We start from the raw sequence: 13,963 nt of genomic DNA on the forward strand, positions 1-13,963 counted from the left end.
TAATCTCTTGACTTAGATACATTTCCAGTATAATAGATAGGGCTTTAATCTCTTGACTTCGATCCATTTCCAGTATAATAGATGGGGCTTTAATCTCTTGACTTCTGATCCATGGTGAGGTGACTTCAGTGTGGCATGAGTTTATAGTATGCAGCTACTGCTAGTTTGTTGTGGTTTGTGTGTGTGTGTGTGTGTGTGTGTGTGTGTATGTGTGTGTGTGTGTACTTTCCAGTCGTGTCCCTTTTTCTTTTTCCTTTTTGGCTGAACAAAAAAATGAAGCCACCCAAAGTAAAAGAAGTCCAAATAGAGTGGTGGCTTTATCCTTTCCCGCAAGCTCTGTCTCACATCAGTGAATTTAGTAACAGCCCTTTACTGATGAACATACTATTCAGTAGCAATCAAGAATTTAATGGGCAAATAAAGCATAAAGTAGCACTGAGATAACTGTATATATGTACATATACTCTGTCATATGTGCTGCCACTTTTGCACAAATATATTCCTGTCTAATCTTTTTTCCTTTTTTGTTTGTTTTGTGCATGGGAAATGTGTCTGTCAGGCAAAGGGAGTTAAGTCGCTGTATCAACCGATAGTGTAAGGGTTATTGTTTCCCTTTGTAGACAAGTCAGTCTGTTAGATAATGAATTTAAAGGATGTGAAGTTCAATGTAAAGATAAGAATCTTAACTCAGAATGTTCTGTCTGTCTCTCTGTGTGTATGTGGTGTGGTGTGGTGTGGTGTGTGTGTGTGTGTGTGTGTGTGTGTGTGTGTGTGTGTGTCTGTGTGTGTGTCTGTGTCTGTGTGTCTATGTGTCTGTGTGTTTGTGTTTGTAAACATAGAGGAAAGCACAGAAAATCATTTGCAGTTAATTAGGCTGTTTCTGAAGAAAAATAAAGAACAGAAAATTGCACATAAATAGGGTTATAATTTCCATCAAAGCGGATAATCTCTCTGGAAACAAGTGTGTATAGAAATTATTTGGATCATCTCCCTTACTCTGTTTTCCCTCACCCTCCAGTAAAGGTAGCTGGTTTATGGGTTCATCTCTGTATGATTTTGTCAGATATTGAAGAAGGTAATTATAATCTGGAGGTGCCATGGCATTGTCTGAAAGCGTTGCGTGACGCACATTCCCGATCAGGTCAGTTAGGGTGGAGACAGTTTCTATCTGTTGACATATTGTTTTATTCTTTTTGCTTGCCTGTTTGTGTCTGTATCTATCTTTGTGTTTGGGTCTGTGTGAAGCTGGACACTGGTTGCGGTGAGGCAAGGCATCATTTGCCGGTGTTTGAACCACACGACTGGCTTGAAGGGACTTGCTGACTCACAGTGCAACACAAAGTGGGTGGCCTGTGTTTATTCATCTGTCTGTCTGTCTGTTTGTTTGCCTGCCAGTCTGTCTGTTTGTCTGCCTGTTATTCTGCCTCGTTCTCTCTCTGTCCATGTCTTTTGCTAGTCTGAGCCTCTTTCTTTCTCTCTCTTTATCAGTCTCTGTGTGTCTGTCAACCTCAGTGTCTCATTGTCTCGGTCTCTCTCTCTTCTTCAGTCTCACCACACCCCTCGATCTCCACTTCTCCCTTCGTTTTTTTTTTCATTTTCAAAATATTTTTATTCATTCAATTTTTGTTTACAATGCACAAAACATAATATTACTAAACAGTACCAATGCAGTACATCACATTAACTTAATGCGTAACAGGAAAAAGAGGTGTAACAAGACTGTTACATTATTGATAAATTTCGGTCGAGAGTCAAGAGTAGTAAGGGGATATCACTCGTACTCTTTCTCTCCCCACCTGTCTGTGTAATGGTGCACACTACATGCAGAATTAAGACTAAGTTTGTTTGAACCAAAGTCTCCTTGTTCTTGCTGTGCATGCAAGTAACATAACATGGTGGCAGCTTGTGGTTTTCTGCATCAGACTGTTAACCTAAAAGAATGTGAGTACGTTCTTTATTCAAAGAAATATTCTATGCACAAGTCTTCAGTTGATCCTGTGTTTTGTAGTGACGGCATTCGAGAGAGCAGTAGTCCTGCAGGTATTGCTGATTGCTATTCTGTGCTGTGACTGGTATTGCTGTAGGCGAGGAAAGCTGTGCTTACTGTGAGAAACCCCAAAACAGGCCAGAAGCTCAAGGCTGAGTTTGTTGTAGTGAAAGAAGATTTCACAACGCTGACTGGCAAGAAAACTTCAAAAGATATGAAGCTCATTACTGTGCACTACAAGAATTTTGAAAGTGTTGCTAAGATTGACTGTAACTCTGATCCTCTACTCTCTGAGTATCAAGACGTGTTTGGAGATGTCCAAGGAAGTCTTCCTGGAGTAGTTCATATTCAAGTCAATGACACTGTGTCACCGGTCATTTCTCCCTCTTGCCGCATGTCACATACTTTGAAGTCAGAAGTGAAAGCTGTACTTGAGAAGCTCACTGAAAGAGACATAATCGCCCCAGTGAATGAACCTACCAGCTGGTGTAGTCGGATGGTTGTTGCGCAGAAGAAATTGGGAAATCTTTGCATTTGTATTGATCTGAGACCTCTGAATAAGTCTATCAAGCGTGAACATCACCCACTACCAGTGATGGAAGACCCTTCCAAAGCTCAACAACGCCAAAGTTTTCTCTAAACATGACCTGACAAATGCTTACTGGCATGGTTATCTGGATGAGGAATCCAGCAAACTTACCACATTTCAGACTCCTTTTGGACGGTATCACTGGAAGAGAGTTCCATTTGGTACATCCGTGAGCAGTGAACTGTTTCAGAAACACTTGGACCAAGCACTGGAAGGTTTAGATGGTGTTATCGGAGTGTCTGACGACATCATTGTCTACGGTGAAGACACTGCGTCTCATGATGCAAACCTTCGAGCACTTCTTGAGAGATGCCGCACACTTGTATTCGACTGAATGCAGAGAAGCTTGAACTTCGCAAGAGCGAAATCTCTTTCTTAAGACATTTGGTTACCTGCGATGGTCTCAAGATCGATCCTGAGAAGGTCGAGGCTGTTCTCAAGATGCCAAAACCTGAAGACATGGAAGGTGCCCGTCGTTTCTGTGGTTTTGTCAACTACCTATCCAAGTTCCTGCCAAGACTCTCTGATGTCTTACAGCCCATAAGACAACTCACATGCTCTGATGTGGAATGGACATGGACTGAAACCCATGATGAAGCTTTCGCAAGTGTGCAAAGACTTGTCACCACAGCACCTTTGCTAGCATTCTGTGACCCAAAGGAAGAACTTGAAATCCAATGTGACGCTTGTTGGAACTGTTCTTCTCCAGAATGAACGTCCTATAGCCTCTGCTAGCCGTGCCCTAACTGAAACGGAGACAAGATATGCCCAAACAGAGAAGGAACTTTTTGCTATCATCTTCGCTCAAGAGAAATTCCATCAGTACACATTCGGCAGAACTGTAAAAGTCCAGACTGACCATAAACCCCTTGAATCAGTCCTGCAAAAACCCCTGTCCTCTGCACCAAGACAACTTCAAGGAATGATGCTGCGTATCTGTGGCTATGATGTCCAGGTCCGCTACAGGAAAGGAAAAGAACTACTCGTTGCCAATGCCGTGTCTCGTTCATACATCAACCAGCAAGGAAAGTTTGAAACAGAATTTGAGCACATCAACATGGTTGACACTCTACCCATCAAGAAGAAAAGACTGCAAAGGCTCTAGTCTACAGAAAGTGAAATGTGTCATCATGAATGGCTGGCCAGAAGATAAGTCCAACCTACTTGAAGTGACCCCATATTTCAGTTTTTGTGATGAACTGACTGCTCAAGATGATCTAATCTTCAAGGGAGAAAGAGTTGTTGTTTCTACTTCCATGCGCTTAGAGATGAAGCAAGCACTTCATGAAACTCACAGCAGAATTGATGTCTGCCTGAGAGAGCAAGAGAATGCCTGTACTGGCCAGGTATGAACAAAGAACTCAAGAACTTCATCTCGACTTGTGAAGTAGGCCAGACACATGTGTCTGCGAACCAACCAGAGACGTTGAGGCCACACGAGATCCCCTCTCGCCCTTGGGAAAAGATTGGCTTGGATCTACTTGAATTTGAAGGCAGAGACTATCTGGTAACTGTGGACTATTTTTCCAATTTTTGGGAAATAGACAGACTTCAAAACACAAAATCGTCCTCTGTCATCGACAAACTGCGATTCCACTTTGCTAGGTATGGTCTGTCAAGCATTGTTGTTTCTGACAACGGACCACATTTTACATCAGACAAATTTTAGAAATTCTCTGAGAAATATGACTTTGAACATATTCTTGCTGACCCATACAATCACAAGAGCAATGGAAAAGCTGAATCCGCAGTCAAATCAGCCAAGTCCCTGATGTTGAAGAACAGAGGCAAGGACCAGTTCTTAGCACTCCTGAACTTCAGAAATGTTCCAAATCAGCACAAGTCCAGCACAACAGTTTCCTGAATCGTCGCACAAGAACTTTGATTCCAACTTCTAAGAATCTCCTGAAGACAGAACTCCAGACCTCTGAAGTTCAAAAACTGAAACTGCATCAGAAGAAACAGAAGCTGAACTTCGATAAACACGCCAAAGACTTACCACCCTTGCGTGAAGGTGATAACATTGTCAAGCAGCCCTTTGCTCTTGGAAAGAAGAAATGGTCCAAAGGAAAGGTCATAGCTCGTGATAGTCGATCATACCAGATCGAAACTGAAAATGGTGCTGTCTACCTTCGAAATAGAGTTCACCTGAGAAAGACAGAGAAGCTGATTCCTGAACCTCCTCATGTCTCACCTGACCCTGAACCTGAAATGGATTCCCCTGTACCTGATCAACCTGCTATGCAACATCCTGATACTGCCCAGACTGAGATGCCTGAATTCCGGTCGAAGCCTGTGTCCAATTCGAGCCCTGTGAAGTCCGTGCCAGCTCCTGTGCCGACTCCTGTGCTGACTCCTGTGCCAACTCTCATGCTGACCCCTGTGAAGTCTCCACCCTGTCCCAGTCTTACCAAGATTCCGATCCGTACTCGTTCCGGTCGTGCAATCAAGAGTACCAAAATGAAAGACTTTATCTATGCTTTAAAATGACTATCGTTCGTGTCGGGAAACCGGTCATGTTGAAAATGTCAATCATGTCGAAACGGTTTTGTAATTTCGGTTTCGTTATTTTTAGTTTAATTTCTCAATTGTTTTTCATTGTATGTCCATCTTCTCAAAAAGAAAGGGGATGTTACATTATTGATACATTTCAGTTGAGAGTCAAGAGTAGTAAGGGGAAATCACTCGTACTCTTCCTCTCCCCACCTGTCTGTGTAATGGTGCACACTACCTGCAGAATTAAGACTAAGTTTGTTTGAACCAAAGTCTCCTTGTTCTTGCTGTGCATGCAAGTAACATAACAAAGACAAAAGACATACACAGAAGAAGAACATAGGGCACACATAGTGCATATTCTGCACACATTTTTTGCCACTGTTCTACATATTTATGCACTTCATTTATGTCTCTAACAATACTGACTTTGAAGGACGCTATGAAACAAAGTGCTATGATTCATCCTCCCTTCTTCTAGTCGTCCCTCTCTTCTTCCCTTTCTCTCACCCTGCCCTCATCACTCCACATTTTTCTCTCATGTACTGCTTCTCAATTTGAAAAGCTAAAAAACAAGAAAAAACACCCAAAAAACAACAAAACAAACACGCACACAAAACAACAACAACAACAACAAACAAAAAAAAACAACAACAAACAAACAAAAAAAACCCCCATGACTGCTGCAGATGCTCAGAAGACCCCCACATGAGCCTGACCTGCGGTGGAGGAGGAGGAGGAGGAGAAGAGGAACGAAGAGAGGAGAAGGGGGTGGTGGTCAGTGTGTACACCTCGGCAGGGCCCTACCTTCATGTCTGCCTCCACGGGGATTCCAGAACCGTGGGTGGTCAGCTCCCTGCCCCAGACCTTGGAGGCCTCCGCCCACCTGGCTGCACTGGCTCCCTGCAGGTCCCAGTCTCCGGGTCAGTTGGCTGTTGATGGGGGAAGAGGGGAGGGGGTGGGGGTTGGGGGGCAAGGGGGTGGGGGCAGGGGGGTGGGGGGGGCACCCACTTGTCAGGCACTTTTGATTCAGGGATATATATATATATATTATTATAATGATGATGATGATGATGATGATGATTATTATAATGATTGCAACAACAACAATAATAATAATAGTAATAATGATGATGATGATGATAATAATATCAACAATAACAATAATAATAACAAGAAGAATAAATGAATTTATGCTGCTCCAAATCATGTGTGTGTGTGTGTGTGTGTGTGTGTGTGTGTGTGTGTGTGTGTGTGTGTGTAATCTAGGTGTGTGAGAGAAAAGGCTGTGGTTTGTCTGCTCACAAGATTCAAATTCAAATTAAGATTTCATGTTTCTGATGCATTCATTTTCTAGCTTTTGTGATATCACAAACTGTATAGTGTGAGGTTAAGGGGGAAGGGAAAGAGGTGGGAGGGAAGACATTGTACCATGGAAAAACAAAAACCAGATGTCAGTGAGAGCCATTTTGATTGCTCCCACACTTTGAATAGTGAGAGGGCAATGTTTTTTTTTTTTTTTTTTTTTTTTTTTTTCCTTTTTGATAAAGAATAGTGCAGTAGCTCATTTTTTGTACATTTGTCTGTGAGAAATGATACTGTTTGTGTTGTTTTTTTATGTGGATTTTTAAAAATAGTATTGGTTTTAGTATTTTCATTTTCATTTTAGTATGTTTTTTAGTCTTTATCTTTATTATTGTTTCATTCATCTGATTGTTTATTCAGTACATAATTGTCAGATTTGCAAACATTTGACTGCTTTCAACTCACACAACAAGGGATCACATGTTTCCTTTCAACCTTTTAAAGTAATCAAATCCACACTTTACTTGCAAGGAATGAAATAATTGTTGATAACTCCAGATAAAAAATTGTTGTAATATGTACATTGTCATCAATTTTAGGACCACCAAGAGGACTTTTGGAGCAATCAAATCATTGTAGTTCTGCATGAACATTTATTTGTAACTTATTCTTTGTCTCTTGTGTACGACAGAAGATGGTGGTGGTGGTGATGATGATGATAAGAAAGATGGAGATGACAAGGAGGAGTGGCAGAGAGAACTGCAGTTTGTGTGGGAGATTGAGGGGGTGAGGGAGGAGACGGTTGTACGGGCCTGTTCCCCCTCTCCCATGGCTCACGCCTCCTTCACCTTCAACCGCACAGGCGACTTTCTTATTGGTGAGGAGGCCTGCTTTTGACTGTGTTGTGTTGTGTTGTGTGGTGTGTGGTGTGGTGTGGTGTGTTGTGTTGTGTGGTGTGGTGTGGTGTGGTGTGGTGTGGTGTGTTGTGGTGTGGTGTAGTGTGTTGTGGTGTGGTGTGGTGTGGTGTAGTGTGTTGTGGTGTGGTGTGGTGTGGTGTGGTGTGGTGTGTTGTGTTGTGTGGTGTAGTGTGTTGTGGTGTGGTGTGGTGTGGTGTGTTGTGTTGTGTTGTGTTGTGTTGTGTGATGTGGTGTGGTGTGGTGTGTTGTGTTGTGTTGTGTTGTGTTGTGTTGTGTGGTGTAGTGTGGTGTGGTGTGTTGTGTTGTGTGGTGTGGTGTGGTGTGGTGTGGTGTGGTGTGGTGTGGTGTGTTGTGTTGTGTTGTGTGGTGTAGTGTGGTGTGGTGTGGTGTGATGTGGTGTGGTGTTGTATCATTTGAACTTGGACATGTTGTTTTGAATGGTGTTGTGTTGTGTATTGTGTTCCTCTGTGTGTGTGTGTGTGTGTGTGTGTGTGTGTGTGTCTGTGTGTGTGTGTGTGTTCTTGTATTGTGTTGTGTGTGTGGTGAGTGGATTTGTGTTTGGCTGAGATGGATTGGCTTGGATCAAGCTTGAGCATTGATCTGTGCTGCACCACTACCTTACAGCACCACACTGCACCATGTCATTTTGTGCTGTGTTCTGCTGTACTGTGCTATATTGTGCTGTGCAGTACTGTGCTGTGCTATGCCCGGCAGTACTGAAATGTACTGTCCTGAATTGTACAATACTGGACTGCACTGGAGTGTGCATTGCTGTTCTGTACTGTACTGTACTGTGCTGTACTGAACTGTACTTATTCCGCCCTGTCCTGTAAAACTATACTCTCTAAGGCACTGTACTGTTCTGTAATGTTCTGGTACTGAGCTGTCCAGCGCTGTGTTGCACTGTGTTGTACTGCATTGCACTGGACAGTGTTGTGCTGTGCTCTACTGTACTATGCTCTACTGTGCAGTGTGCCGTGATGCGCAGTGCTAAGCTGCACTGAACTGACAGTTCTGCACTACACCACACACACAGCGCTCCCTAACACTGCCTTGTGCTGTGCTGTGCTGTGTTGTGCTGTGCTGTGCTGTGCTGTGCTGTGCTGTTTTGTTTAGTGTCATGCTATTTTGACAAACTGCACTCCTTTACTTGCAGTTACTGGTCTTAAGAGTTTATAAAAGTGTGTGTTTTCATTTGTTTTCCAAATAATTATTATGTTTTGATCATTGCACCATCGATTTGAAGATGGTGGGTTTCTTTTCCCTGACTGTTTCTTAATGTATTTGTTAATTTAGAACTGATCTTTGGTATGGCTTGCATAAATGCTTTGCTTTGGTGAAGGACCTGCCATTAAAGAGTTTACAAGGGTAGATTTATAAATTAAGTTCAGTTAGGTGTCACTGTGTTTGGACAAAATTATCACACAACATCTGCCAAGCAGATGCCTGACCAGCAGTGTAGCCTAATGTGCTTAGTCAGGCCTCAAAGTTTTTCTTATTCTGAAATAATGGTTTCTTAACATACATGTTACTTAAGAACCTGTCTCTTTTTCTGCATGATAAGTCAAGCTTCGTGTTTTGTTAGTCTCATGTTTTTATTCGCCTTGAAAAAATTTCTTTTTGCCATTTTAGTTTCTTCTTCTTCATGTTCACATGTGCATCATACTCAACTTTGGGCTGAGAGATTGTGTGATGTGAGAGAGTTTGAATGCACAAGTAATTTTCACTGGGATTTATAAAGATGCAATGTGTGGTATTTTTTGCTTTTGTTGTACATGTATTGCAGTTATTGTAACGTGCTGTGCTATGCTGTGTTTTTAATATATTTTTTAGCTGTTTTGTTCTAAAGTAGTATGAACAAAATACGTAAATGTGTGAGAGAATTTGTTGTTGTTATTTTTTAATTACTAGGATAAGTGTGTTTTCTAGAATGATGTGCTCTGAACTGCAGTGTAGTGTAGTGTAGTGTAGTGTAGTGTAGCACAGTGACGGGCAGTGCAATGTAGTGTAGTGTAGTGCAGTGTAGTGTAGTGTGTTGTGTTGTACTGCATTGTGTTGTGTAGTGTAGTGTAGTGTAGTGTTAGTTCAGTGCAGTGCAGTGTAGTGCAAGGTGTTATTGTGAAATGCGGTGCAGTGGTGTGAAGTGTAGTGTAGTGTAGTGTAGTGTAGTGTAGTGCTGTATTGTGTCATGTGGTATCATGTAGTTTAGTGTAGTCCAGTGCAGTACAGTGCAACAATGTTGTGTGGTGTTGTGTAGTGTAGTGCAGTTTTGTGTGGTGTGGTGTAGTGTAGTATAGTGTAAGCAGTGTTATGCTTTACATTCTGTTATGTTCTGCTGTGTTGTGCTGTGTTGTGCTGTGCTGTGCAGTTCAGTCCAGTGCTGTATACACATAGCAGCTTAGTGTAAATGTTATTTATATGTAGGGTAGTGCAGTGTTGTGCCACATTTTATATGGCAGTGTAATGGAGTAATGTGCAGTATGCTGTACTGTGATAATCTAATGCAGTGTGATCTGGCATGGTGGTTGTACTGCCAGTGTGAAAAATGTTATGCTGCTCAATGCAGTGCAGTTCAGTTTCAGTTTCAGTAGCTCAAGGAGGCGTCACTGCGTTCGGACAAATCCATATACACTACACCACATCTGCCAAGCAGGTGCCTGACCAGCAGCGTAACCCAGCGTGCTTAGTCAGGCCTTGAAGAAAAAAAAAAAGAACTACTACTACTAATAATAATATGTATAAGGCACAAAAACTTGATGAAGTCAACTATAGTGTAAGTGTACAAAAAAACCAAAAAAAACAAGAAAAAAACAAAAAAAAACCCTAAATAAATAATAATAATAATATTAAAAAATAAAATAAAATAAAATAAAATAAAATAAAATAAATAAATAATGCAGTGCAGTACAGTGCAGTGCAGTGTAGCACTGTAATAAGCTGTATAGTATTGTGTTGAAACAGACACAGGTACAGTGAAGTGTAGCAGGGTGTAGTGCAGCATAGTGCAGTGTTGTTGCACCTTCATAAAGTGCTTTGGAATCAGTACGTGCTGCATTGCATGCACGGTGGCACTGTATTGCACAACACTGCACTGCTGAATTACACGGTGGCACTGTACTGCACAACACTGCACTGCTGAACTGCACGGTGGCACTGTACTGCACAACACTGCACTGCTGAACTGCACGGTGGCACTGTGCTGCACAACACTGCACTGCTGAACTGCACGGTGGCACTGTACTGCACAACACTGCACTGCTGAACTGCACGGTGGCACTGTATTGCACAACACTGCACTGCTGAATTACACGGTGGCACTGTACTGCACAACACTGCACTGCTGAACTGCACGGTGGCACTGTACTGCACAACACTGCACTGCTGAACTGCACGGTGGCACTGTGCTGCACAACACTGCTGAACTACACGGTGGCACTGTACTGCACAACACTGCACTGCTGAACTGCACGGTGGCACTGTACTGCACAACACTGCACTGCTGAACTGCACGGTGGCACTGTATTGCACAACACTGCACTGCTGAACTGCACGGTGGCACTGTATTGCACAACACTGCACTGCTGAATTACATGGTGGCACTGTACTGCACAACACTGCACTGCTGAATTACACGGTGGCACTGTACTGCACAACACTGCACTGCTGAACTGCACGGTGGCACTGTACTGCACAACATTGCACTGCTGAACTACATGGTGGCACTGTAATGCACAACACTGCACTGCTGAACTGCACGGTGGCACTGTATTGCACAACACTGCACAACACAACACTCACAACACACACACACACACACACACACACACACACACGCACACACAACAAAGCACAACACACACAGACACACAAACACAACAAAACACAACACAACACACACACACCCACACACACACACACACACACACACACACACACACACACTACACACACAACCAGGAGGAAGCATTTGGCAGTCAATCACTCACAGCAAGGGATGGGGAGGGAGGAGAGTGTGGGGACTGAGGGGGAAACCAGTAGTTGGGCACTGGGAATGAAGCAAGGTGGGAGATGGTAGGGGATGAGGGGGGGGGGGGGGAGGGTGCCAGGAAACAGAGGGGGAGGGGGGGTGATGGGTGGGGGTAATGTGAGAGGGGGTGAGATGAGGGTAGAAATCAGGATGAAAGGGGCAAAAGATAAGAGATGGTGGGTGGGATAAGAAGGTAGAGTGGGCTGAGAGAGGGAAGAGGGTGGTGAAGGAAAGAGAGAGAGAGAGACAGAATACTGAGGAAGGGAATGAGAAATGAAGAAAAGAAAAGAAGGCAAAAAAAAAAAAAAAAAAAAAAAAGACAGGCAAAACCCTCAAGGTTATGTCAACTTCTACTGTGTGCACCTTCATGAAAGTGCTTCAGCATCAGTACGTGCTGCAGTGCATGGTGGCACTGTATTGCACAACACTACACTGCTGAATTGCATGGTGGCACTGTATTGCACAACACTGCACTACTATGCTGCACTATACCCTGCTACACTACACTGCACCTGTGTCTGCTTCAACACATTACTATACTGCTTATTACAGTGCTACACTACACTGCACTGCACTGCACTGCATTGTGGATACATAGATATTTCTCTCCATTCCTTCCTCCCTCTCGGTACACACACACACACACACACACACACACACCAAGAGAGGGGTGAGAGAGCCATGGAGATAGATTTATATTTGTTTGTTTTTTGTGTGTGCATCTTTTAAAGCCACTGATGATTAGATATGTTCAATTCCGTGCATGATAAGACAATATCCTAAAGACTGAGCAGATTATATTTTGATCTTGATGATGAATAAGACAGAGAAAGACAGGAAGGTGGGATGGTGAGTACGGATATGACTCAGTCGGTTGTTGAATATTGGCACAAAGGGTAGTGAAGATGGATGTTCCCTCTGTTAATCAAAGGGCAGTAATTTCCAACTAAACCCATTGGCTTTTTTAGCCCAAACAACATAATCATTTGATTTCTCCACTTCACATGTGGTTTGACATGATGGTAAAGCATTGTTTGCTAATGAGTATACATGCTGAGAGCAGCTGAGTAACTTTAGTGATGTATCACACCTTATCTTTTTGTCATGTAACGTCTTATGTTAATAATTATGTAAGATTTGTTTTTGTAAAAGGGTGAAAAACCAAGAAAATATGGTAATCATGCCGTATCAAATTATGCAAGAACATTGTATGAAATGAATATAGGGCTTTAGTGTCATTGATAAAGCAGTAAAAGTTCGGGAAATGAAAAGAATTGAAATAAAGAAATACGCTAAAATTTGCTAAAAGTGGACACACCAGGACATCATGAGTATTTTAGTTTGGTTGGGTGGCATTGTAGCGAAAAAATGTCTGCAAAAACTAGCTCTGAGTCAGAGAGATCTCTGCGCAGACCACACCCAATAACTCTACGCCTCTGTTCTTTAGAGGAAAGTGTGTGTTTTTGACTCACTTGTGTAAACAAAGTGAGTCTATGTTTTAACCTGGTGTTCGGTTGTCTGTGTCTGTGTGTCCGTGGTAAACTTTAACATTGACATTTTTTCTGCAAATACTCTGTCAGTTGACTCCAAATTTGGCATAAAAATAGGAAAAATTCAGTTCTTTCCAGTCATCTTGTTTAAAACAATATTGCACCTCTGGGATGGGCACAAAAAAATTTAAAAAAAGAAGCCTAATTATATGCAAACTGCATTTACTGTTATATTTATATTTTTTGTATTCTCTGAACTTGGCACTCTGACCTCTTATTCTGAAACAACAACAAGAGGAGTCATTATTATCATTTTTTGTTCAAACAGGAACTTCTTTTGCTAAGCATGGAATTTTTATTTATTTTGCAAACGTTTTCGTGCAGATAGTAAAAAAGGGAAATTACTCTGTAATTAATGCTAGGGGACTTAATTTATCACAAGTGAGTCTTGAAGGCCTTGCCTCTCTTGTTTTTTTTGGTTCTGTTCCCTGTTTGCCAGGTCAGATGGAAGAGATTAGGTAGTGGAGGGAGGGAGAGAAAGTAGGACAGAGGGTGGGAGTGGGCCTGAGAGAGTTGGATAGGGTGGACATTGGGGTAGTGGGTTGGGTCTGGAAGGATATAGGGGGAGGGAGAGAAGGGGGGGGGGGAGTAGGACAGGTGGGTTGGAGAGATTCACAACTAATAATTCTACTCCATTCTTTGGAGGATATTTGGTTGTCTTTTTCTTTCTTTCTGTTGTGAAGCATCTGCAGCTGATTGTGTCAGATTGATTTCCTACCCTCTGCAGTAACCCTACATCTGACAAAATCACCTGCAGACGCTTCACAAAAAAGAAAAAAAAGAGCACACATTTCCTCCAAAGAATGGTGGAGTAAAATTTTTGGGTGTCCTCCCCTCCCACACATCTCCCCCCACCCACCTACTGTCCTTTCTCTGTCTCCCTCCCATCATACTCTCCCCCCATCTTGTCCTCATCCTAATCCTCACTCAATCTCTTCCCCCTGGCCTACTGCCCTATCCCCCCCCCCCCCAAACCCTCCCCCCTCGGTCCTAATCTCCCTCCATCCATCCTACCCCATGTCCTAGTTCTCCTCCCATCCCCCCTTCTCCCCCGTCCTACTCTTCCTCACCCATCCCATCTCCGCACCTACCACC

General features: G+C 42.8%; 1 protein-coding gene across 2 annotated transcripts in view; it reads left to right on the forward strand.

Annotated features, from left to right (window-relative positions):
• The first annotated feature begins 5,760 nt into the window (after positions 1–5,760).
• LOC143293662 (polycystin-1-like protein 1) overlaps positions 5,761–13,963 on the forward strand; it is a 233,326-nt gene continuing 225,123 nt past the window's right edge. Inside the window, exons 1-2 of one of the 2 annotated variants that reach the window (XM_076604790.1) lie at positions 5,761–5,992; positions 7,066–7,251. In XM_076604790.1, the coding sequence (XP_076460905.1) occupies positions 5,881–5,992; positions 7,066–7,251 (298 nt within the window). In that variant the 5' untranslated portion in view covers positions 5,761–5,880. The remainder of the gene's footprint in view (positions 5,993–7,065; positions 7,252–13,963) is intronic. The other variant, XM_076604791.1, reaches the window with a different exon arrangement.

Source organism: Babylonia areolata, chromosome 19 (assembly GCF_041734735.1).
Source record: "Babylonia areolata isolate BAREFJ2019XMU chromosome 19, ASM4173473v1, whole genome shotgun sequence".
Classification (NCBI taxonomy): domain Eukaryota; kingdom Metazoa; phylum Mollusca; class Gastropoda; order Neogastropoda; family Buccinidae; genus Babylonia; species Babylonia areolata.